Below are 26,569 nucleotides of genomic sequence, written 5' to 3'. Positions count from 1 at the left end.
CATGCAAGTAGCAGTGCCACATGGCAATATGGATACAAATTGTTGATGCCATAAGCCAATTTGTGTGCAATCGGCAGCCTTTGCTATAGATCAGCCCATTTTGCTAGCCACCCTGATTATTTGATTGCATTATTTACAACTATTCATATTTGGCAGCCTACCTACCCATCATTCTTGTCATTCCAAGTGGTGGAGAGAGAGATTGGCTCGAGGAGATACCTCGGCAGCCCGTTTGTATATCTGCCTTCTTCATTTCAGCATTCATTAACTATAGATTTATGTGTTCTTCTATCTCTTTTCTCTCTCCCTCTTCTCGTGTTCATTGTCTTTTAGTCTTGTCCATAGGCTTCCGCATGCTGACAAGGTATCCGAGTAATGTAGAAGGGTTGATTGATCATGAGCAAACCTGATAAGGAGGCTTCTTCTCAACCAAAGTTTGTGTTTTCAGCTTACGAAGGCTGAGCCATACAGGTGAAGCGTAGGGAAGGAGTGAAGTTGTTGTTTTTTGCAGGTTTTTGATGTTGGTGAAGGAGTAAACTTTGTTTTCAACCTTAGCAAATTTTGAGTTTTCATTGCCTCTGGTGTGTGAAACTCTTGGAGGACAAGCAAAGAAAGCCCTAGCAAGCACCGGCACCGTGTCCAGAGTCAGAGGAGGCTGCCCTTGTTTTTGTGCCCGTTTTTCAATTGACAACGTCTACCAAACTTGACGCGAAGTTTCAAGCCATTAAGAACCGCAAGGTCCCCATGTTAACAACTCTTCCTTCATATCAAAAGCTCAATTGGGGAGAATTACCACATTTGAGTAATGATGCTTGCTATACTGGAGTCCTATAATTTGATGGAGCTCATAATCGAGACTATAGACCATCCTACGGACTGTGATGTCTCCAAGCTTTCTGCTAATGAGAAAGCTGAGTTGATGAAGGTACAAGCACATTGAGACAAATTGAATGCCCGCATCCATTCTTTCCTCTTTCTCTCTTGCACTCCAACTATCATTGCTCACATCAAGCACTTAACTATGGCTCGCGAGATATGGTTGGAGTTAGATCAAATGTACAATCGAATGACCATGACAATGCAGGTGTCTCTAGATGTTCACATGAGGACTTTGAGTCCCAACAAGTCTTCTTCTATGTAGAAGCATGTCCATAAGCTTTGGGAATTGCAAATGCAGATCCAAAACACAGGGAAGTGTTGAGCTAACATAAGCACTACATGCTGAATTAGCCACTTAAATAGCCCCAAAAATGCTTATTAATGAAAACCCTAAAACGGTGCATGGTTCAAGAGAGTTTAAAACGATGAGTGGAACGAAGTCCCAAAACTTTCTATAAATAGGCATGCTGCCTTCCATTTAGTTCCAATCTCGTTTTTGTAAGTTTCAAACCCTCTAGCTTCGCTGCCCACACACCATTCGTAGAGGACATCTCAACCGAGGCTGCTCAGCATTGTCTCCATCCATCTAGCACCTGTTTCCAGCCTCCACCATGCAGTCTGCATCGATTTCTGATGTGTTTGCTGATCAGACACATTGTCTATAGCTAGCAAATTGTCAAACTGTTGCATTTGTGATATACGGCTGCTATTCGAACTGCCACATCATCATATCTGCATTTTTACTACCATCAGCCTGCCACATTCTCATACTTGTGTTTTGCTGCCATCAATCCACCACATCATCATCCACTTGCTGTGTTCACAGTTTTCTCTCTCCTCCCTATCCAACACTAATCCAACACCACACACTTCTATGTTTGCTGCTAACCAACATTTGGAGGCTGCCTTGCTGTGTTTCGAGATCTATTAGGAGTATGACACACTCTCCCGCTCAACACCTCTGCCTTAGTCCTCAACACGAGAGTTCGCAATACAATTTTCATACTTGCATGGTTTGTTTGCCGCATGAGCATTGTATTATTCAGCATTCAGTCATTGATTCATATTTCCATTGTGTTAATTGTCTCTGAGCTACCCTAACCCTACTCTACCTTGGAGGACATGGCGATAACTCTTCTCTGTAGGTCACCACCCCAATTCTGTGCATTTTATTCTACCTTGATTGCTTCAAGGCAGACCGAGACCCTTAAGTGGGAGGAGTTGGTTCTAATGGTCTTGGACAAAGAGGAACAACTCAATGGTCAAAAAGCTCCCAAGTCGGAGGCTTTGACTGGTCTGTTTTCCCAATAGAAGGGGAAGAACAACAAGAAGAAGAAGAACGACAAGAAGTCCAAGCTGGACAAAGCCAAGGAGTCTACTTACCACATCTGTGGCAAGACACGTCATTGGAAGCTGAAGGCACTTTGATCTTGCTCATCTGAATCCTCCTCCCCAAATTGGTATTGTAAAGATATGATGAGACATTTCAAGGTCTCAACTCTCAATAAAAGACTCTCTCTAAAGCCACTCTCCTAGATCCCATTATAGACTTTGAAGGGGCTTCCTCTAACAAGCCCAATAGTTGAGTACTATCTATGTAAAACTCAACCATACAAACCATTTCCTTGCATGTGCCCCCCACCTCCACTTCCCCCACTACAATACCACCCTATTCAAAAGTGGAGTAGACAATGTCAAACCGAATCATCCTAATCCCATGAGCTTCCAATGGTTTTATGCCGGTCATCATGCCATGTGTTAGAGAGTAGATCATTGCCCGGATACCAATGATGAGAACAAGAGGTCCAATCCATCCATCGTTCAATATTCTTCAGTCACCAACTTAATCACACTAGTACTTATAAATTCTTGTAGTAAATACTCTTCATAGCACCCAATTGAGTCTTTTAGAGCTGGCTGCAAGCTTTCTTCAATCTCTGTCTTGTCACATGTTGTAAAGTCTGAAGTTGGGACCGGATCAAAGCTACATATTGCATGAACCAAAAAGTACAAAAAGAAATTGTTAAGAGGCCAATGCCATACCAATCAACATTTGGAGGATGAAAACAACTAAACACTTGACAAAGCTAAGCTAATGTGATTCTCTTGAGACAATTCAATTCTCACCTAATCTTAACGTAGAAAAGGAAGCAAACCTGAAGAGGACCATGATAAGGACAGTGATGGAGAGAGTGCCCCCTTAGTGGGAGCAACACTAGATACCTCTCAAACCCAGATTGGTCAGTGTCTTTTCCAGAGGAGACATCCAACTTGGGGTGATTGTAAGTAGCAAAAAGACTTTTATAGCAGAGAACAACAGACTCATGAGAGGACCTAGATCAATCAGAGTTAACGAGTCGCTCTTCTCAAAGCAAGGGCTCAATGTGATAGCAGATGGTACATAGATCATGTACCCAATTACTTGCATGATGGATGGATGAAGGCACTAGGTCAGCCAATCAACTTGTACAGGAAGCATATCGAAAGCATGGCTCATTGGGTGAGCATATGCTTCAGATAACTACCATCTTTAAGCTTTGATATGGACTTATCATATATTATCTTATTTCCAAAAAAAAAAATACATGCAACATAGATACTGAGACATTTGTAAATCCCTGCTTGGTGCAAGGATGCTGCTATCATACTACTCCAATAGGGTTTCTGCACCCCAAAGATATTGTCATGCAACACTCAGATCAGACAACATTGGCATCAGGCAGTAGACTTGAAATATACCTATAAAATCCAACTATACTCAAAATTTGTATCTTCTTCTTAGTTTTAGCAAAAATGGCATGTGTTGAGTTTCTGCTAGTTAGGTCCCACATCCATCTTAGAAGATAAGAGTACCCAATTGTGAGTTGTCTTTGGACCAGGTGAACTATGTACCCAGATATCCTACTCAAACAGCCAATACCTTTTTAAGTGTTGGCAAGTTAGTAATGTTTGTAGAAAATGATCTGCCACGATGAAGAAAGATCTTACCAACGAATTCTTGGTCGCGCTGTCGCCGTAACGGCTGGTTATTAAGGGCATTATATGCATCTGTTATCAAAACTGCAGGCCTTACAAAGGACTCCAGAACCGTACCATTTAAATGTCTGCTCAAAAAAGTTCATACGTACAAGATATATGAAAGTCAAAACTGAAACAAAACATGGTGTTGAAAGATCACATTAATCATTATTGACCAGTGAATGCTCACCTTTCTTTGCGATGATTAAAATCAACAGCATAAATGATGTCTTCTGTATCTTTCGTGATTTTCCAAATGGTTCCTCCCAGTAAATGTCCTGCTGCATACGGGGTAATGATAATTCCTTCCCCTTTACCTGGTCACGAAAAAACAAGTTAAGTTTTATGAGCAACATATTGAATGTGTAAACGACAAGATGAGAAGATTTGTTACCTGATAAGGGAAGATGCTGAGAGTAAGTCATTGGTATGGAGTTCTGGAACACGGCATCTATATCATCCAGATTGAACAAATCAAAGTTTGACACAGCCTGCATAATCCATGTTACACGTGCTAAGCAAGACACATAAAAATGCAGCAGATGCAACACATATGGAGAGCATTTCCATACCTTTCTTGAGAGATAGTGATCGTACATGTACATCATTCCCATCTTGTTAACAGGAAGTGTGCAATAAACAGTTGCTGTAAGACCAAATTTTTTGGCAGCATATGGCAATGCGCCAAGGTGAAGGGTATCCGGATGCGAAAGAAGAACTGCATCAATGGTTGAGGCAACACTGCATAGCATATAATGTCAAAAGAATGGGCTAAAAATCAACATGCAACAACCACATCAGCAGATTCAGCAAGCAGCTTACCTGATTCCACTTCAACAAGATATCACATCCTATTTAAATATTGGTATAGAAAAGAGAAACATACACCCAGAGGAGAAAGCTCTATTAATGAACACCACGGAAAAATCATCCTAAGATAAACTTACAAAATAAGTCATGCAAAGGACTCCATAGATACAATAAACATCAAAGAAAAGATACAAAAGTCTAATGCAAGGACTGAGTAAGCAGCCAATCAGCCAGTTTCAAATGCCAAACCATGTGGGCCTCCAAGTGGAAGAATGTGTCAGAATCCCCAATATGAAGAAAGGTCTCTCCTCTTGGTGTGCTCAAAGTATTCAGTGGAGGCAACTTCACCTCATTATGTGATGAATGGTCCCAAGCACCAAGCTTGGGATGCTCATGTAGCTTCCTCATTCAAACAAGATATGAGGTCTTCGCTCCATCCTTCCCAGCTTCGATTGACAAACTATTCTCTTCAGCATCCGATACTTGGGCTATTGAGCTAAAACACGCTTTTCAGCTGATTTGCATTCTTAAACAGCCCCAAAACACACTTAATTAATAAAAAACCCTAAAAAGGGAAGCGGTCTGAGAGAATTCCAGTGGTCCCCCAAAAACCCTAATTCTTTGGGGCACCCTTCAACTGCCTGGCATCATCTCTCTCTTCTACAACTGTCGCCGCAATCTCCTCAACCTCTTGGCATCAGCATTTTGCAGATTCCTCACTGGGCGCATGTTTGCCAAAGTGGCCCTTTCCTTCCAATAATGCTCCAGTATGTGGGTCGAGAGAACCTATCATTTCAAATCATTACCTTTTGGTCTTAGAAATGATCCATCGGCAAAATGGATGCTTTCAGGACATGTTGGGTCATTTACCTTTGCGATTCGATCAATCTTTTTTGCTGCATGATAACTCCTCAAAGTATATACTGCAATTGATGCTTCGTTTGGCAAACGGTTCTATGTGAGGGCATAGATGCATGGTTAATTTTTCAAGAGAATGCATATACATTGTCCTATTGTAAGTAGTCATATTTGTCATGCACTATCATCTCCTACCTGTAAGCCTCAATCCAACTCAAATAGGGACATTAGGAGCTCTGACATGTCTATCATGTGCTTTGGCAAAGAAGGCGACTCTATCTAGAGCATGCATTTCCTTTTTAGTTGGTTTCAATGTGGCATGTAGTCAATTCTCAGCCTTCACAGTGACCAGCAATCAATATGTACACAGTTGGAGTACGGTGGCGTATTCTCCCCAGGGCGACAGCATTTTATGCATTATTTGGGGCTAGTCGGCTATCACAGGCACATGAAATTTTGAGATACTTTAATCTTGCTTATAACATTTGATTAAGTTATTAATCAAATATGCAAGATTGTTTAGCACATGGGATGCACATGGCAGCTATTTCATGGTAACAAGCCAAGGACCCCAAGGATGAAACAGGTGTCAAAGCAAAAGTTGTGATAAGTTATGCTAGTTGGGCTTTGGTGGTCAGTTGGTGTCAGTTTTGACCCTAGGGTAGTTGTTTGGTCAATAAGTGTCAGTGGGACAACACTAGACACTAGCATTAATTAATTGATTAATGCCACTCTAAGGGTCAAAAGAGGTTGGGGACCACTCTAGGTTGCAAATGAGCTAATGAAATTATGGATTGACAAATTTAATTTTTAGCAGGGTCAAAAGGGCCGAAATTAATTTTCAAAATTATTTAATTTTAAAATCAATTTAATGACTGGATGATGCTAAAAAATCCATTTAGAAGGCTGCCACTTGGGAAAAATACCCATGTAAACTAAGAAAACGTTTTTGGGGCTTAGTCTCAACCATTCAAATTAATTTTTCAACTAGAGGAGCAGAGAGAGAAGGCTACTGGTCATTTTTTAGCAGAAAACAGCAAATTGCGGCAAGTGACAACCATCTGGAGCGATCAACAAGTAGGCCACAACAAGAGAAGGCCCATCAGGGACTGGCGACATCATCAACTAGCTAGCGACAGCAATTCTAGTGCTCCTAGGCTGCAAGCGACTACTTTTCTTGCTGGTTAAAACAGCCAATAGGCAGATTGGAGGGTTTCATGTCAGAGCTCTCAAACTAAGGCTCACATGCAGGAGATCACAAGGCATGACAACCATGACTGCCAACAACCCCTCTTAGATCTTGGATGTGGCAGAAGGCTAAAGAAGAAATAGATCTAGAGGTGGCAAGAGAAATGCCAATGTCGAAGAAGTTCGTTGATGTAGACTGTTGATAAAGAAGCTCCTCACAATCTTGGGAAACCCCCTCTAAAACACTACAAGCCAGGAAATCCACAACCACTTCACCAATATCTTCCCCCTCTGAAAGGGATGGGGGATACAAGGGAACCACCAGAGGAGAGGGTGGGGGACAAGAAGGAACCTATGGAATAGATGGTGCACAAGCAAGAACCGATATCTTCCCCCTCTGAAAGGGATGGGGGATACAAGGGAACCACCAGAGGAGAGGGTGGGGGACAAGAAGGAACCTATGGAATAGATGGTGCACAAGCAAGAACCGGTGTAGTAATAGACTATCTTGAAGCACCTTGCATCATAGAAGGGAAATGGAACATGTAAGGCCCTCTCTCTTGCCAACTTGTCAATAAGATAGCTCTTGTAAAAGAATCCTCAAAAACAACGGCATGCTCAGTGAAAATCACACAGGTGTCAAGCCTCGTAAGGCCATAAATGGAGAGGAGTGAAAAGCCCAAGTCCGAAACATGTAGGGCTTCCGAGCGGAGACACAACACGTGGTCAAGCAATAAGGGCAAAGTATCAATACCACTAGAAGACACTAAGACAATGTCACCAACAATGATAGAACCCTCGAATGAACGAAGTTCTTGCAATAAATCAACCCGTGGAGTCATATGACGCGAAGCACCACTGTCCACCAACCAAGGCTCCTCAAAAGACACGGCAACCACTAAAGAAGGCTCCTCCTCCAAAGCATGGATATGAAGGAACACGGACTCATGGGTAAACAAGGGGTGTAGAGGGAGTAGAAGGCTCCAATGTAGATCCACCCTTTGCTCTCGGACGAAGGTGAAGATACTTCTTCTCACATTTCTCCTCAAAATGTATCCTCCTTCTTTGGCTCCTCTAAATTTGAGTTAGAGCCAAAGAACATTCCTACTTCTTTGTCTTTGATTTCTTCTTCTTCTTCTTCCCTCCTCCCAAACCTGCAACGAAGGCTTTAGTGAAGTAAGATCCACTAGCACTAACCTCTTTAAGTCGATCGTCACGCTCCAAGACAAGTGGTGAAACCGGTCTATGACTCACATAAAGCGGTAGTTCCTTTAATTAATACCTGGTCTTTTCACATACACACACAAACAAAGACCTCACTCCCTCGCTCAACACCAGACTGGCCTTGAAGACCGGTTGCCCTTTCGGTATTTCTTTATCAATTAAAAGATAAAAAGTTAAAAAATGAAATGTTCCACAGTACAAAACCTTTGAACAGTTAGCTTTCATCTTTTCTCAGCAAATTTCAGCTGCATAAGGACAATACAGCATATCAAGAATAACATCTCAAGTAGGAAAACACTTTTTGTGACCATAACTCAATAATTCAAGTGCAGAATTGCAGTCTGCAAAACTTTGTATTTACTGTTTTTACTGTCCAGCATATCCAGAACAACATCCCAAGTTGAAAAACACTTTCTGTGACCTGTTCTCAGCCTTATTCCATTCCAGATCTGTTCCATACCAGATGGACTACAAACCCTTTGACCCTGGCATCATTCCAGCAGTAAAACAGTCCCACAAACAGCACTAAATCAGAGTTGGAATCACTACTGCTGTGTGACGTGGTCATCACTTTCTTTAGTTCTTGCATTCGAGAAGCAATCAACTGCTCCTGAACCTAGACACTAAGTCTATACATTCGATGGAATCAGCCCATCATGCAGAGCATTTCCTCTAAGAATAGAGAGAGTTTTCACCAGAGGGAGCAAGCTCTACCTCCGTACATGAGTCAGAGACGAAGAAGTACTCTCCATAGCTGATGAACTTGCAGCAATCTGCCCTCAACACCTCAAAACTTCACTCTCAGATCTGTCCCTCATGCATATTACGTCTTTTTTTAATGCTCTCTCTCTCTCTCTCTCTCTCTCTCTCTCTCTCTCTCTTTTGGAAAGTGATTCTTCTTGCTTGATAATTTGATGTGAACCCTTCAATGCTTGAGTCCCCTCGCTGGTAAAATCTTGTTGGTAAATCAGTTGAGAGAGAGAGAGGCAAGATCTCCAATGAGAAGAGTGGGAAGAGTGAGGTTGAAACGGAGCTTGAGATCTTGAAATCTTCAAAAATCCTCAAAGATCTTCAATCTTTTTGTTGTTCTACTCACTTTATTTTCTCTCAAACCTTCCTTAGGATTTCTTTTGTGACCCATGGCATACATGTAACAATTTTCCCGTTTAAACCTTCCAATCTAAAATTCTCCATGATCGGTGCAAAATTCGACCTCGACACAGCCCACAAAATTAATTCTCGTGCAAAAACGAAAATAATGACACGAACACATTCTAGGGTCCAAAAATAGTAACTCCCTAAATTTTAGGGATGGTGACCCCTACATTCCTCAAGTTGTTCTAAGCAACTTTTATCATTGCAACCACAACAAAAAGTGTAATGTGGCTTAGTTACGGTGACTTTCATTCCGCGAGCATTCTCACATGTGCATCTTCTATCTTGGCCAGTCTCATTGTCCTGCACCATCTCCAATGGCTAAGCACACAATCCCAAACCACTAGCAATCCATTCTTCAGTGTCCATTCAATATGGAACCGATCCAAAGGCTCAAACAAACCATTAGTCCAATCTGTCCCAATGGCTGCCTCTTCTAGCCAGGCAAAGATACCGGCTTAATCCAAGAGAACTCTAGGGGTAAAAAGCAACAACAACTAAAAAAAAAGAAAAATAAAATATTTATATAAGTAAATAAGAAAAGCAACTGCAAAAAGTATCACCACCTGGTGACATACCCCCCCCTCTTGAAAGAAGCAAGCGGCCTCGATTGCATGCCACACATGCTAACAGATGACACATGACGATAACAAGATTCTCCATGTTATTAGTGCCATCGTATGTATCACTTGCTAACAAATGACACAGAGCGATGAAAGGAGTTTCCCCACTACCATTTGTGCCATTGCAAGTTCAAGTCTCACATAGGTGGAGAATCACATCTTGTATCCAACTATGGTTACTAAGAGCCTTTCTAATATACATGTTTTCGGATACAACACAAAGCGATAGCTCGTATCCCCAAACTATTAGTGTCACAACAGGTATAATCGTTCAACTAAAGTGTAATAAATACAACTTCAAAGCATTGAGATTTCAATCAATGATACACATGTTAATGCAAAGTGTAAACCATACATTGTGCAACATTCAATTGTACAATAGAGAATGTGCATTGCTTCAAAAAGCATTCTAAGTCACTATGGATTCGAGTAAGAAAGCTTCTCGGTAAAGTTGCTATAACTGAGGCGAATCTGCCAATTCAGCCTCTTCCATCCATTTGGCATCGATTGGTGAATAGTTCTTGAACTTCACCAAAAATCTTCTTATAACTCTACCTTTCACTTACCTATCCTTATGTGCCAGGATCTGCTCAAGAACTAGAATCTCATCTAATTCCTCTACTTCAGGCTATTCCTCTTGAACCATATCTTCTAGCACTTCACCAATAAAAGGCCTCAATAGTTTCACATGAAATGCATTATGAATTTTCCAATTCTCTCGCAATTGCAGCCTATATGTCACATCATTGATCGTCTCTGAGACTTGAAAATGGCCATACTAACGCATACTCAGCTTTAAAAACAAACATTCCTTGCCCTTTTGTTATCTCAAACGTGCCTTTTCAAAACGCAATAAGACCCAATCATGCTTTTTGAACAAGAGTTTCTGACGGACTATCAGCAGCTCTTTTCTATTTAGCTTGTGACTTTTCTAAGGCATACTTGACCTTTTCATATGCTTCTTCCCAATCTTTTACATAACGATCTACTTCAAAAATGCTATCTTTTGTCTGCAAAATGGGAGGCAGTTTCTTTCCACCTTTCACAATCTCAAAAGATACTTTGCTAGTAGATGAGTGCACTGTATTATTGTATGCATACTCAACCAATGGCAAGTAGTGTTCCCAAGAAGTCTTATGATCTGAAACATAACACTTCAGTAGATCTAAAAAAGTTGAATTTGCTTCTTCAAACTGTCCGTCAGTTTGTGGATGGAAAGAATATGAAAATTTCAGCCTAGTGCCCATGTTTTCAAACGATGCTTTCCAAAACAAGCTAGTCATTCTTGGGTCTCTATCACTGACAATTGACCGTGGCATTCCATGGTACTTGAAGATATTATGCATAAATATCTTTACCATGTGTTCTGACTTAATCTTTTTCCTTACAAGAATGAAATGTGCATGTTTGCTGAATCTGCAAATGATAGTCCATATTCCATCATTCCCTGAAGAAGTTCTTGGAAGATCAAAAATGAAATCCATGGCAATACTTTCCCATGGCCTTTCTGGAATAAGCAGTGGTTGCAATTGAAGGGGATGCAATGGCAGTGGAGAAGGAGAATAGAAAGATGCGGGAGAGAATAGCACACACAATGTAGGTGTTGTCCAACTGAACTGATAGCCTTATTGCACTATCATATTATATATGAATAAAGAATGGGCAGTCACAATATACACGGGTAGGCCCAGAGGCATTTTACCCCAACAACCTCCCACTAAAAGGCCAATGTGGCTAGGGAGTGAAAACAAAGAAAAGAAAAAAAAGACAAGGTGAGGAATCATAACATCTCACCCAACGCCCAATTGGAAAGCGAGCTGTGTAAGAAGTGTCGGGAACCTCTACAGCAGAAGAAGAGTCAAGCATCCCTGAGTCCATGACATCCAAGAGATAAGCGATCCCCTAGCTCCATACAACGGAGCAATCCAAGAATGCTTCTCATGAAGCAAGCACAACTCATCGGTGCACGACTGTAAAGCATCAGAGTCACACATAGCATCAACGTGGCGCATATAAGACAGCGGAGAGCAGTCAAACTCTCCAAAATCAATCACTGAAAGAGGGCCAACATCCCGGACACTTGTCCAACGGGGTCTCAAGACTACATGTTGCCTCAGCGAAGCGGAAGACTGACATATGGCTGGCTGTCTAGCCTGCAAAACTACAAGAAAACGGCTCTCATGAGCCTGCAAGGGGTCTAGCAACTGACCACCAACATCCTGACCCTGACTGCTATGCATAGCTACATCATCTGGGCCAATAAGTGCCTCATTTTCAGTATAAACAGCTTGTTGTAATGGCACTGTAGCTGCTGTAAAATCAGCCATAAAGCGTACTGAACACTCATCAAGAGGGCTAAGAGGTGTCTGTGTCTCATAGAAGACAACATGATGGCTGCGTATGACCTGCTGGGCATCCAAATCCCATAATCTATAGGCCTTCAAGTCACCATCTCCATAACCAAGGAGGATACATCTACGTGACATAGGCTCATGTGACGTACGTACAGATACTTGGCAGCCAAACATCCTCAAGTAATCATAGAAGGGTTGCATGCCACTCCATGCCTCATGGGGTATAATACCATCCAAGGTCAAGCACAGCGTCCTCTTAACCAAATAGGCTGCTGTCATAAGGGCCTCAGCCCAAAAGCCATAAGACAACCCAGTTGTGGTAAGCATAGAAGCAACCTTTGCCTGTAAGGTCAAACACATGCCATGAGCAATCCCATAATACCGTGGGCACAAGAAATCAATGCCATACTGTTGACAAGAGATCTGAAAGCTGGGAGAGAGAGCATGACTCTCATAATCCATCTGCAAGCACCTAGGCTTGCTACTAGCAGAATCCATAAACCTGTCAAGCATAACTGCAGCATCCTCAATCTGCACCAAGGGAAAAGCCCAAACACGATGGATAGCATGGTCAACAAAGGTCACAAAGCACGACGCTCCACCAAGTGACTGGGAAGGCATAGGTCCATATACTGCACAATCAACAAGATCTAGAGGAGCATGCCTCATATGATCGCCATAAGCCAAGGGGGCTCTGCAAGGACCAAGAGTACAATCAAGGCAAGCATCAAGATCTGTAAGTGACATAGAAGGCAGCAATGAGTCTGAACGAGACAAGATCTCCATCTCTTTGTGGTGCATATGGCCTAGGCAATAATGCTATAACAATGCACGTGGTATCCGGATAACTGCAACTATAGAATCTCCCACATGAGAGACATGCACTGGGTAATGAGAACCAACTCGAGAACCTCTGGCCAAAACCAAGCAACCATGACAGATCTTCCATGACCTATCCTAAAGAGAAATAGAGTAACCTGCATCATGCAACTGATTGACAGAAATCAGGCTCTTACTGAGCATGGGAACATGTAGAACATCCCTGAGCAAAGAAGTCTCATTAGACAAAGCTAGATGTATGTTCCCTGTACCAACAATAGCATAAGTTTGCTCAAGGCCCAGATCAATACATCCATCAACCACCCTGTAAAAAGAGAACCATGCTCTATGAGGGGTAACATGACAAGATGCCATAGAGTCAAAAGGCCAATCAAAGGCATGGGCCTGATCATTGAGCAAGTAAGCTGTAGGGAAACTAGATGACAAGAGGACATGCTCAACTGCATCATCATGGGTAACTGCATGTATCTCCCCACTAGAAAGAGTGGTAATACTTGTTGCATCACTGACTCTCTGCTCATGTCGAGTCCGCCTCTGTCTCTACTGCTCTCTAATCCATCTAAAGCATTTTCTTTGAACATGCCCAAGCTTCCCACAATGGAAGCAAACAACATCTGAAGTAGAAGAACCTGTAGAAGATGACAAGGAATCCAAGTCATCGTGAATAGGGCTATCCATAGCATCCACGGAGCTCAAGCAGTCGAGGGCTATTCCAACATAGGAAACCTGCTCATAAAGACAATCATCTGCTAGCACATTAGTGGTAGAAGCATGCTACAAATGCTCATGAAACCTCAATGGATGGGAGGACATAAAGGCATCAATCAAGGATGCAAAAGCTCCCACATGAAGAAGAGTCGTAGCCAACTGCATGACATAACCAACCACAGTTCAGTAAAGCATAAGACATCTGTCATAAGAGCATATGATATTCAGCCATGAAATCAGCCCATAACCATATGCATACGCATAGCTCTGCAATACATCATGCCACCAAGGAACATCCAAGTCAAGTAAAGACCGACAAGTGGCAAAGCGTCCTGCAAAAGTCAAGCTCCAGGTGAAGCCCAAACATCTATACAACATCCAAATAAGTGGCTCTGTAAGATATACAACAGTAGACCATGTGCATAGACGGGTAAGCACACATAGCATCTGCTCTCTAACATGGACGGGCAACAGGAGCTCAACTAGTATAGAAGCTAGACAACAGAGGAGCAAGAAAGCCATAACTGTAAATCCCAAGCACTATCCAAGTCCACTAATTAGTAAGGATCCCGCATATCAAATGCAAACAAGCAATCACAGCTCAATAGACAACTGCCAAAACAAGGGAGCAGTTCACTGCTCAATATCTGTAAGTGCATCCAAGTAATAGCCAAGATCCATAATCGGAGCATCAAATCCCATATAGCATCCAAGGTCGTAATGGAAAAAGCCATGTCGTAACGGAAAAAGCCAAGTCAATGTCCAACTACTCAAGGGAATACTCAAATGAATGTCGAGAGGAGCTCAAACAACTGCCATCCACAGCCAAAGCATAAAGCATTCACCAGGACATCATAACCTGTACTGGGTAGCCTAGGCATAAACCGTGTCATAGATGAAATGCCAGCTGCAAAGAAGTGACAATCAAACCCAAATCGAGCTCTAATCTCAGCTCAAAAGTATTCCGGAGCATAAACAAGACATGTGGCATAGTCCAAATACATCATGACATCATATCGAGCAGCCGGGAGCACCCCGTCAGGCATAGCCCAACTGTAGCATAAATAGCTTCAGCCCTGAAGTTTCAAGCAACATATAACCTCTGTAAACTCTGCAAATCAGTGCTCAATCCAAGCTCAAATCCATAGGGCAACCATAGGCATATATTCCCGTATGTATAGGCACCAACCGGGCATAATCGGGCATCAAATGCCAAGACCTGTAAGCATAAAATTAAAATAACAAGTGGCTGTCTTGTTTTGGACAGATCTGGGATTGTTCAAAACAGTCAAGGGCTGAGCTAAATCAGCTCCAAATGCGTCTCATAGAAGAGGCATAACATCCACAAGTGATCCGGTATCAATAGACATCAGTAGAAGTATCACATGAGCCATAGGCATACAAATACATGCTGTCTCGGACCTGAAATCTGTTGCAGAATATTCTGTCATCAGAATTTGGCAAATCCAACATCACTATCACGTCCGGAGCATGCCAAAACCCCAACTTAGACTTTTATCTTGCCTGAATCGGGTTCGGAATGCCCGATATATGACAAAAAGAGTGATTTTTGGGCCGGATTTTGAAACAGACACAAAAAAAACGTAAGCTGGCTGGGGGCTGGCTGGGGGGTCTGCTGTCCCACGTGTCAATAATGGGACCCAAAGGGGGCACAAATGGGGGTCAAAGAAGGCCTACACCAAGCCTCAGCAAGCCTTGATAGGCTGGAAGCAAGATCCAAGTAAAGGAAGCTCCAAGAGGTATGAGCTATGGCTGCCCACAACCTGTGAAAACCCTGTTGAGCTGAAAACTGAGTGAGAATGAAAATCTCATACCTCGTGTGGAAGGCCGAGATGAGCTCTTGAAAACCCGCTCTGATACCAGTTGAAGGGGATGCAATGGTAACGGAGAAGGAGAAGAGAAAGATGCGGGAGAGAAGAGCACACACAATGTAGGTGCTATCCAACTGAACTGACAGCCTTATTGCACTATCATATTATATATGAATAAAGAATGGGCGGTCACAGTATACACGGGTAGGCCCAAAGGCCTTTTATCCCAACAACAATAACCCTGGTGCCTTATATATATCAAATTTGACCTTTTGGTATAGAAGGCAAGATCTGACATATGCATCAACATTAGATCTCAAGGCTGGCCAATAGAAGAAAGTCTCTACCGCTTTGGCTGTAGCATCTATGTCCTGCATGCATTGGAGCATGACTTTCTAATAAAACTTTTGACCTTAGTTGTTTTGTAACGCATAGTCTTCCATGCATCATGATCAAGCCTTCTTTGAAACTTGTGGTTTGCGAGATAAAGCCTTCTTTGGAACAGCTGACACCTGTAGTTTGCGAGATAAAGCATTTGCAACTACATTCTTCTTGCCTTCCAATTCATGGTGATAAGAAATTGAAACAGTTGACACATGTGGTTTGCAAGATAAATCATCTGCAACTACATTCTTCTTGCCTTTCATATGCACTATCTAAAAGTGAAACATAGATTGGAAATTTACCCAATGCATGTGTTTCTCTGACAATTTAGCATGTGTGAGAAAGTATCTAAGTGTTTGATGATCTGTTTGCACTACAAAATCAGCACCAAGCAAATAGTGCTTCCAACTAGAAAGTGTATGTATCACAACCAATAACTCTTTCTCATAAATTTGGCAAGCCCTTTCAACGACAAAGAGTACTCTACTCTTGTATGCCACAACTCAGCCATTTTGCATTAATACAACACCAATGTTGTTTCCACATGCATCACACTGCACTACGAATGGCTTAGACAGATCTGGCAAAACAAGTACTGAATCTGTAGTCATTTTCCCCTTCAAACATCTAAATGTTGATTTCTCTCTGTCAGTCCATTGCCATTTGACATCCTTCTTTTCAAGCGCATGCAAAGGAGAAGCAATCTCTGCAAAGTGTCTTACAAATCTTCTGTAGTAAGAGTATAGACCAAGGAAACTGCGGACATTATGAACAGTTTTCAAGTCTGGCCAAAAGACAATTGTTTCTATCTTTGCAGGATCCATCTTCACACCATCTTTAGAAACTATGTGCCCAACGAAGTGAATCCTTCCAAAAAGAATTCACTATTCTTACCATTAATGAGCAATGTGTTACGCTTAAGCTCATTAAAGGCTCTAACTAAGTGTTTTCTATGCTCCTCTTCATTCTTTGAAAAGATAATCATATCATCCAAGAATGTACCAACGAAACTTCGATAAGGGCAGAAAATTTTATCCATCATTCTGTTAAACGTGGCAAGAGCATTGGTCAATCCAAACGGCATGACTAAAAATTCATCGGGACCAAATGTCGTTCTAAATGCAGTCTTATGGATATCCTTTGGCCTGATTCTGATCTGATGGTACCCACTTTTCAAATCTATCCTACTAGACATTCCTACTCCCTGTAATCGATTAAGAATGTTATCTATCCTCGGAATCGGAAATCTATTTTTTATCGTATTCTTATTCAAGGCTCTGTAGTCAATACACATTCGCCAAGAGCCGTCCTTTTTCTGAACTAGCAACACAAGTGAACAAAACGAAGAACTACTAGTCAAAATTAGTACCTTCTCTAAAAGCTCATTAACCTATGTCATAATCTCTTTCTGTTGTGCTACACTGACCCTGTACAGTGGCCTATTGGTTGGGCGGACTAGTCCCTGGAATAAGATCTATGATATGATCTTCAAGCCTCTCAAGGGATAACCCTCCTGGTAAAGAATCTGAGAAACATTCACTGAATTTATCGAAGAAAGCTCTTCTACTTTCATCTAGTACAAACACATTACTATCAACTTCATTAACTTGCTTTGCAAAAACCAAGTACGCAAAAATATGATTTTTCATTACAGAAGTAATTGCAGAAGCAGAAACAACTGGGACAGACTCTCCTTTAAGCTTCACATCTAACACATGAGTTTTGCTCTTATGTACAAGAGTAATGGTTCTATTGTAAGTATCCAAGATAGCATGCTTGCTTGGCACCATGGAATACCCAACAGAACATCACAGCCCTCTAAAGGCATAATATGAAACTCCTTTGTGTCCACATAGCTCTCAATGTGCATACGGAGTTTGCCAAGAATGGGGGGTGACAGATTCAGTATGTCATGGGCATGCCAAATCAACCTGTCCAACTGGTCTCATTTCCTCGGGGCGTATACCCAACTTAGCTCTTTCCCCAAGCTCTGCACAAGTCTGTAGCATCATCAACTGATTGATCTCCCACCATATCAGGCACTAAGCCAATGTTGGGCTTCTTTTTACTTGGCACATCTTTATCCAGAAAATTTTTGTGGGCACTTAGAAGCAATATGACCTTTTTGTTCATATATAAAGCATTTCCCAACCATTATTAGAGCCTTTCTTTCTTCAAATGATTTGCCAAAAAGTGACCTCTTCTGTCCTTTGCCTTGTTTAAAAGAAGTTTGAGGCTGCTCCTAAAAACTTTTCTTTCAAAAAAACTTCTTTGTAAAGCTGGTCTTTTCTGGAAATCGCTTCTTCTTCTTGCCAGGATCCTGCTTAAACTGAGAATCCTTCTTTTCAATGCTTTTAAAGCTGTCAGCTTTTCCTTTCAACAATGCATTTGCCACACCAGCATTTTCAATTAACTACACCATATTTGTAACCCTGGTCTTGGTACAATAATCCATGATGGCTTCAGGCAAACCACAATAGTACTTTTCAATTTGTTCTGACAAGGGCACTGTCCTGTAAGAACTCACGAGCAAAAGTACTTTCCAAAATTGCTTATTGTACTCTTCTAAATCCGCACAATTTGCCGCGTCCAATTTATGCCATGCAGTCATGACATCTACTTTAAACGTGTTAGTTAACCATGACGCTGCAAACAACTGTTTAAAATGGACCCAAGTGGCAAGTGCATATCCTTGCATCAACAATATATTTCACCATTGCAAAGCATTACCTTTAAAAAGTTGCAGTCTTCTGCACCTTAGAAGTCTCAATAAAATTCCCTCCAATGTAAGCTACATCAAACTGTTGTATAAATATCAAAGCTTTCAGCATATCTTGCATACCACTGAAGGTTTCAAACTTTAATGCTTGACCACCCTCTTTATAGTCTTTAGGCTTTGCACTTTTTGGTGTCAGGTTGTCATAGACAGGTGGTTGTAAAAAGAGGAGTCCCTTAGGCACATTATCAACATTAATTTCACTTGTCTTAGCTGCCATATGCCCACTAGGCTGAGAAAAACCAGTCGCTGCATTTTGTACTCGAAGCATCAAATAAAAAACACTGCAAAGTCTAATAACCAAGTTGTAGACCAATATTAGCATAAAGTGGGTTCACTGCCTCAATAGGCATCATTCCTGGTGGCCCTCTACACATATCCCTGATAACCAGTGGGTAATCCAACCATTGCTTGAAAAACTGACCCACCACCAAAGTAACCAGGATAGGTAGCAAACTGAGGAGGAACGGTCTACTGTGCCACTTGTGCATTACTGCCTTGGCCATCCACTCCCTGGTCCTATGCTTGTGCTTCTTGTTGCACTGAACCTGTCTCCATGTTTGGTGTCTTTTCCGCATGCTCACGCACACTAGAGGTTTGTCTTTTTGAGCACTCCATGGTATAATGTGATGACTCAGCCTGAGAATCCTCATTGTGTGACTTCAAAACTTTTTGCATCCAAGGATTCTTTACAAGCTGTTCGAAAGAGCCAACCATACTGAGGAGTTGTGCCATAAACAAGTCCTCCTGTTCTTACTCCTCATCCTGTGGTTCAATCTCGGTTCCAAAAGGTGCTGACACCTATGCACCAATACTCTCTCTTTGGTGTCTATGAGCAAAAGAAAAACTTTCTTCTTCATGAGGGAGTAATCCTTTGCCTTTGTCCATGTCTGCCATCTCTCTAGTCTTGTATCCAATAAATACTGTATACAAGAAAAAATCTCAGTCTTTCACCTGTAATCTCTATAAAACCTGTGTGTATGGCCTTTTCACCCAAAACTATCCGTTCTTAAATTCTTACAGAAAAGAATTCAAATCCCAGGGATGGAACCATGAAACCGGTCTATGACTCACATAAAGCGGTAGTTCCTTCAAATAATACCTAGTCTTTTCACATACACACACAAACAGAGACCTCCCTCCCTCGCTCAACACCAAATTGGCCCCAAAGTCCAGCACCATGGAAAGTTACAAAAATGAAATGTTCCAAAGTACAAAACATGTGAATAGTTGGCTTTCATCTTTTTTGAGCAAATTTCAGCTGCATAAGGACAGTACAGCATATCCAGAATAAGATCCCAAGTAGGAAAGCACTTTCTGTGACCATAACTCAATAATTCAAGTGCAGAATTGCAATCTACTGAACTGTGTATTTACTGTTTTTATTGTCCAGCATATCCAGAACAACATCCCAAGTAGAAACACACTTTCTGTGACCTATTCTCTGTTAGCAGATTAGTCAGCTCATGGTTGAGTCTGGACTTGTGGTTCAACAGGTTCGGCACAGAGACATTTTAGGCATTTTATTTGCCATTGTTTATTGTGGATTTGCATTATTTGCAGCCAGTCGACCAGCATTTAATGCTGACCGACTTGTTACATTTTGGGCATTTATTTGTCCTATATATTGCCTGGCTCCCTCCTCCACTTATTCATTCATTCATCACTGGACAGTTCTTGGAGAGAGGGAGCACGTGCCAATGCCTCCACAGCCGGTGACTCACATTGTATTTGTATTGTCTCATGTCTTGGTATATGGATTCCATTTCCTGAGCATACATCTGAGTTCTTATCTGTATTGTGTTATCTCTTCTTTTCTTTTCTCTTGTGTTCAACAGTTTATTTCTTTGGAATCAGCCCATCATGCAGAGCATTTCCTCTGAGAATAGAGAGAGAGTTGACCAGAGGGAGCAAGCTCTACCTCCGTACATGAGTCAAAGATGAAGAAGTAATCTCCATAGCCAATATACTTGCAGCAATCTACCCTCAGCCCCTAAAAACTTCACGCTAAGATCTGTCCCTTCTGCCTATTATGTTTTTTTTAATGCTCTCTCTCTCTTTTGGGAATCTGTGCCCAATTTGTGACCCATATGGCATACATGTAACAATTTTCATGTTTTAAGCCTTCCGATCTGAAATTCTCCATGATCGGTGCAAAATTTGACCTCGGCACAAACCAAAGAATTAATCCTCATGCAAAAACGAAGAAAATGACGCAAACAGATTCTAGGGTCCAGAAATAGTAACTCCCTAAATTTTAGGGATGGTGACCCCTACATTCCTCAAGTTGTTCTAAGCAACTTTTATCATTGCAACCACAACAAAAAGTGTAATGTGGCTCAATTACGGTGGCTTTTATTTCGTGAGCATTCTCACATGTGCATCTTCTGTCTTGGCCAAGCTCATTGTCTTGTACCATCTCCAGTTCCTAAGCACACAATCCCAAACCACTGGCAATCCATTCTTCAATGACCATTCAATATGAAACTGATCCCAAGGCTCAGACAAACCATTAGTCCAATTCGTCCCAATGGCTATCTCTTCTGGCCATGCAAAGATCCCGGCTTAATCGAAGAGAACTCTGGGGGTAAAAAGCAACATCAACTAAAGGAAAGAAAAATAAAATATTTATATAAGTAAATAAGGAAAGCAATTGCAAAAAGTATCACCACCTGGTGACAAGTGGTGATAACTCCTCCCATAGAAGTGTCTCGTGAATCCTCGATGTGATAAGATTGGTATAGAAGACATCGAACTGTCTCGAGGAGGAGATAAACACATCTTCACCTTTACCATCTTCTTCTTCACGTTTTGGACATCTTATAGATGATAAGTTTGAGGAGTACTTGCGCATCACATACAGTCACATTTACACCCCTCCAACAAGTACTACTACTCCGTCTGGACCGATTGGTGAGACTGGTCATCTCCCTAATCTTGAAAGGAAGGACATTCAGCGTGTCAGACGATCCATCTCCTTCACCTCATCTAGACCTTATATCAAATTCGTATAACCCTTTTGAGTCGTATCAACCAAAACCCTCTCCTGTTTTTTCTTTTGTTGTGCAGAATCCGAATGATTTTCAATGTGTTAAGTTTAATAGAGGAGGCTCTCAAAGCAAATACCCAACATCAAGTATATCTCTACCATCTGTTTCATTTAAGCAAGTAAACCACACTTCTCAACTCCCTCCCATCCCACCACTATCTTCTCCATGTTCTGATCTACTCACGTCTTCATTTCAAAATCTTGGATTACAATCCACTTCCAATCAAAGTACCCTAGGGGTTGAATCTTCCATCTCCGCTCCTAGCACATACCCTCCATTCACTACACCTCTTGGTGTATTATTAGAGGGAATGCCACTCTTTAACGCCATATCTGCCACATATCCTCACTTACCACATCCTTACACTTTGAGACGGTTGTGATGGGCATTCCCCTCACTACCCTCAGACACTCACAACCCCCCCTACGTGACCTTTCAGACACAGGGATATCCATTCTCAACTTATGGACTGTCGTCAGACCTCCCTTGGGTCACTTCTACATAGAAATTTTCATCCTCTACTCCTTGTGTCCCTATCTCTGCATCTTGGGCTCCTCAAACTCCCTACACGCAACGTAAAGCATCAATGAGGGCACTAGATCACGCTAATGATGATGGCAGCACCAAGCATAGAGGAAACAGAGTATCGAAGTGTGCACCTGCCAAGACGAACAAAAGATTGGAGAGGATGAATAATTCCCGAGTAGAGGGAGCTGCATACAAGAAGCCAACAACTAAAGAAAATGCACAAAATGGTATACTCAAGGAGAGTTATCCCCTTCATCAAAACACATAATAGACATATCCAAGCTCCTACTGTCATCGTCTATCTCAGACTAAGGCTCACAAGCAGGAGATGACAAGGCATGACAATCACGACTACTAACAAAAACTAACACCAACTAACAACCAAAACCCAGCTAGCATAACTTATCACAACTTTTGCCTTTGACTCACCACTGCATCCTCGAGGTTCTTGGCCTATTACCATGAAATAACTGCCATGTGCAACACATGCTTAACAACCTTGCACCTTAATTACAGGGTTGTCAGGTACGATACGGTATGATATGATACTAATTGGTACCTTGTGACTTTATAAGGTACAGTACGATATTAGCACACAAAAAAAAAAACTTGGTTATTTTGGATCATAGATAATAGAACATATGTTTAGAGCTAAAATAGCAATGTCACTTGAGTTAATAGGATGAATACATGAGGGTAACTGTGAGAGTGCGCTGCGGAAGAGGGAATACGAACACGGAGGGAGAGAGAGAGAGAAAGCAGAAAATAAGGAAGAGAAATCTACACTGACTGAAATGAATGCTGAATACACTGAAATGGACTGATCAGTCCCTGCACGCAGCCCAAAGCGTCAGTGAGGGCACCAGATCAGGCTGATGATGATGGCAGCACCACCACGGGGGAGAAGGAGTGTCGGAATCTGCAAGAAGACAAGTGATCAAGTGGAGAGGGGGGCTGCCTATAAATAGGCAAAAGGACAAACCCTAACCCTAACCCTAAAATGGCCGCAAATCCTAAAAATGCCCTAAAATGGGCGCCCCACAACAGTGACCAAAAAGTGGCCGGGCAGCCAGTGGCTGCCCACTAAAAGAGGCCAAAAAGAAATACACATCCTAAGACAGCCAGTCGAGAGTGACTAGCCTCCCCCATCATAACACATGACAGACATGTCAGAGCTCCTAATTTCCTCGTCTGACTCAGACTGAGGCTCACAGGCAGGAGATGACAAGGCATGACAAACATGACTGCTAACACCCCCTCTCAGATCCTGGATGTGGCTGAAGGCCGAAGAGGAAATAGATCCTGGGGTGGCAAGAGGAATGCCAATGTCGATGAAGTCCGTCGATGTAGACTGCCGCTGAAGGAGCTCCTCACGATCCTGGGAATCCCCCTCTAAAACACTAGGGGCCAGGGAATCCACAGCCGCATCACCGAGATCGTCCCCCTCTGAAAGGGATGGGGGGTACGAGGGAACCACCGAAGGAGAGGGTGGGGGATGGGAAGGAACTTGTGGAATAGAAGGTGCACAAGCGGGAACGGTTGTAGCAATAGACTGCCTCGGAGGACCCTGCATCAAAGAAGGGGAATGGAGCCTGTAAAGTCCGCTCTCCTGCCAACCTGTAGATAAAACAGCTCCTGTAAGAGAATTCTCAATAACAACGGCATGCTCGGTGAAGATCACTCGTGTGCCAAGCCTCGTAAGGCCATAAACTGAGAGGAGGGGAAGGCCCAAATCCGGAACATGTAGGGCCTGTGAAAAGGAGCTCGAAGGTCGGTTGGGAAACAAAGGCAATGTGCCAACACCACTAATAGGCACCGATAAAATGTCACCAACAGTGACTGAACCCTCTGATGGACGGAGATCCTATAACAAATCACCTCGGGGAGTCACATGACTCGAAGCACCACTGTCAACTAACCAAGGCTGCGCAAAAGACACTGCAGCCACGGAAGAAGGATCCTCCTCCAAAGCATGGATATGAAGGAACACTGACTCATGGGTAACAGCTAGTATAGAGGTAGAAGAAGGCTCCGATGTAGATCCACCCTTCGCTCCCGGACGAAGGTGAGGGTACTTCTTCCAGCATTTCTCCTCGGGATGTGTCCCTTTCCCACAATGTGGGCACTTCGGTCTCTCTGAATCTGTGTCAGAGCCGGAAGAACTGTCCTTCTTCTTAGCCTTTGAATTCTTCTTCTTCTTCTGTCCTCCCGAACCTGCAACAAAGGCTCTAGTGGAGTCGGATCCACTAGCATTGACCTCTCTGAGTCGCTCGTCATGCTCCAAGACAAGCGGAGATAGCTCCTCCCATAGAAGCTTCTCACGGGTCCTCGATGTAAGAAGGCTGGTGTAGAAGACATCAAACCGAGGCGATGGCAGCTGAGTCAAGAGAATCATAGCCATGTCTTCAGAAGATATCGTCCGACCGAGGGATGCAAGCTCATCCCTCATATCCTATAATCTGTTGATGTGGTCCTTCAGGGAAGGACTATCAACAATAGCGAGCATCCGCAACTTCTTTTCGAGAGATATCCAGTGGGCAAACATCTTCTGATGGTAGAGAGACGCGAGCTTTCTCCACACGTCTGCTGCAGTCTTCAACCTGTGAACATGAACAAGGACAGAATCCTGCAAACTCAGAAAGAGGAAAGATCTGGCTCTAGAATTGAGGCGATCCCATAAGGCTACACGATCCATAGATGTCCCATCTGCGGGATCCACCTGAGGCCGGGGAATAGGAATAGAAACAAGCTCCCAAAGATCGAAGGAGTCCAAGATACACTCCACCTTGCAGGACCATAGAGAAAAGTTGGAGCCATCCAACCGGTCCTCTTTGGGCAACTGAGGAAGTACGGATACCTGTATAGGGGGTACCAAAGGCTGTATCTTCAGCCCACTGGAAGGGGCTTGCTGAGATACATGAATAGAAGGGGGACGGGAAAGAGGAATAGACTCCAGACGACGGTCCTCGTGATAGAAATCACGCCTCCGTTCAGATGAGTGTCGAGACAAAAGCTCGTCATCTGAGTCATCAAAGCCCGTAAACTGATGAGAAGAGATATTCGATATCTGCAAACACCAAAACACAACAAGGGAAGGTTGCCGGTGCCGAAACACAAACACCAAAAGCTCCTGAGCTGGCCGCCTTGCACAGAACGCAAGGATGATGTCAAACGCAAATGCTAACGATGCAATCACCACAGAAAAACAGCCTCCTGCCTCAAAACGCCAATAAGAAAGATGTCGCCCAGCTGTTGGGGAGGCCGCCTGGCTGAAAACGCAAGCAAGAAGAGGTTGTTGATGACGTGGCAGCCACTGGAGAAGGCGCCGGCAGCAGCCGCAAAGATGTGACACCAAAATAGGCCGCCTTGATCAAGAAGATGGTGCAGAAGGTGACGCCTCAGCTGTCGGAGACGTCTTGACCAGCAAACGCAAAGTTGTGGGTGTTCTCTCGCGTAAATCTCAGCTCCGTGTACTCTCCTTCGGCTCTGATACCATGTGAGAGTGCGCTGCGGAAGAGGGAGTTTAATTACTAACTTAATAAAATGTTACTAGCAAGTTCAAGCATCTCAAAAATTTCACATCCTGGTAACAAGAAGCATATAACATGTGCTAATAATTGCAGTTATGATGTTTGTGACATTGGTTCAATACTGATCTTTGTTAGATGGTTAAAATTTCATGCTTCTAGATGTCTTCTTTGTGCTTGGTATCACAAAGAATTAATTGTTTATCTCAGCTTTTAACAAGTATGGATTTCAAGTCATCTTTGAGGATAACAAATACATTGTTAGAGACAAAGAGATAGACTATGCTCTTCGATTATTAGGTACCTTATATAAGGGTCTATCTTTGTTGGACATATATGAGAGGAGTTCTCGTGATGCTCTAGCAGTTAGCACTCTTACGTCCGCTATGCAGAATGCAGAGCTTTGACAAGCTCGCTATGGTCACATGAGCTTTCGCAATCTCATGACTCTTCAAAGATGTCAAATTGCAAATGGAAAGGATGGCACAAAGCATGTTGTCTAAAAATTGCAGCTCATACACTCTGAAGTGTGTGGTCCTATGCGGACTAGAGCACTTGGTGCTAATTTGTATTTTGTCACATTTATCGATGACTACTCTAGGTAAACTTGGATGTATGATTTAAAGACAAAATCAAATGTATTTGTGCACTTCAAACACTTGGTTGCAAAATTGGAAGTAGAGATAGGTCTAAAGATGTAGACTCTACGCACAAATAGAGGGGGGGAGCATATATCTTGAGCATTTGAGACAATTTTACTTGAGCATGGCATTAGCATCAAGCCATTGTGAGGATGACGCCTGAACAAAATGGAG

General features: G+C 42.5%; 1 protein-coding gene across 3 annotated transcripts in view; it reads right to left on the bottom strand.

Moving 5' to 3' along the window:
• The window catches only part of CPSF100 (cleavage and polyadenylation specificity factor 100), a 178,211-nt gene that overhangs the window by 136,680 nt on the left and 14,962 nt on the right, over positions 1–26,569 (bottom strand). For 2 of the 3 annotated variants that reach the window (XM_087683646.1, XM_087683647.1), the window contains exons 2-5: positions 4,470–4,638; positions 4,292–4,388; positions 4,088–4,214; positions 3,868–3,983 (exon numbers count right to left, since the gene is read on the bottom strand). In XM_087683646.1, coding sequence (XP_087539772.1) covers positions 3,868–3,983; positions 4,088–4,214; positions 4,292–4,388; positions 4,470–4,638 — 509 coding nt within the window. Of the gene's footprint in view, positions 1–3,867; positions 3,984–4,087; positions 4,215–4,291; positions 4,389–4,469; positions 4,639–26,569 lie in introns of those variants that run through there. The other variant, XM_087683649.1, reaches the window with a different exon arrangement.

This window comes from Lygodium microphyllum, chromosome 8 (assembly GCF_053477565.2).
Source record: "Lygodium microphyllum isolate KBCC chromosome 8, Lygodium_microphyllum_v1.1.10, whole genome shotgun sequence".
Classification (NCBI taxonomy): Eukaryota; Viridiplantae; Streptophyta; class Polypodiopsida; order Schizaeales; family Lygodiaceae; genus Lygodium; species Lygodium microphyllum.
The sequence above is the reverse complement of the archived record's forward strand: the minus strand, read 5'-3'. Positions and strand labels throughout refer to the sequence as shown.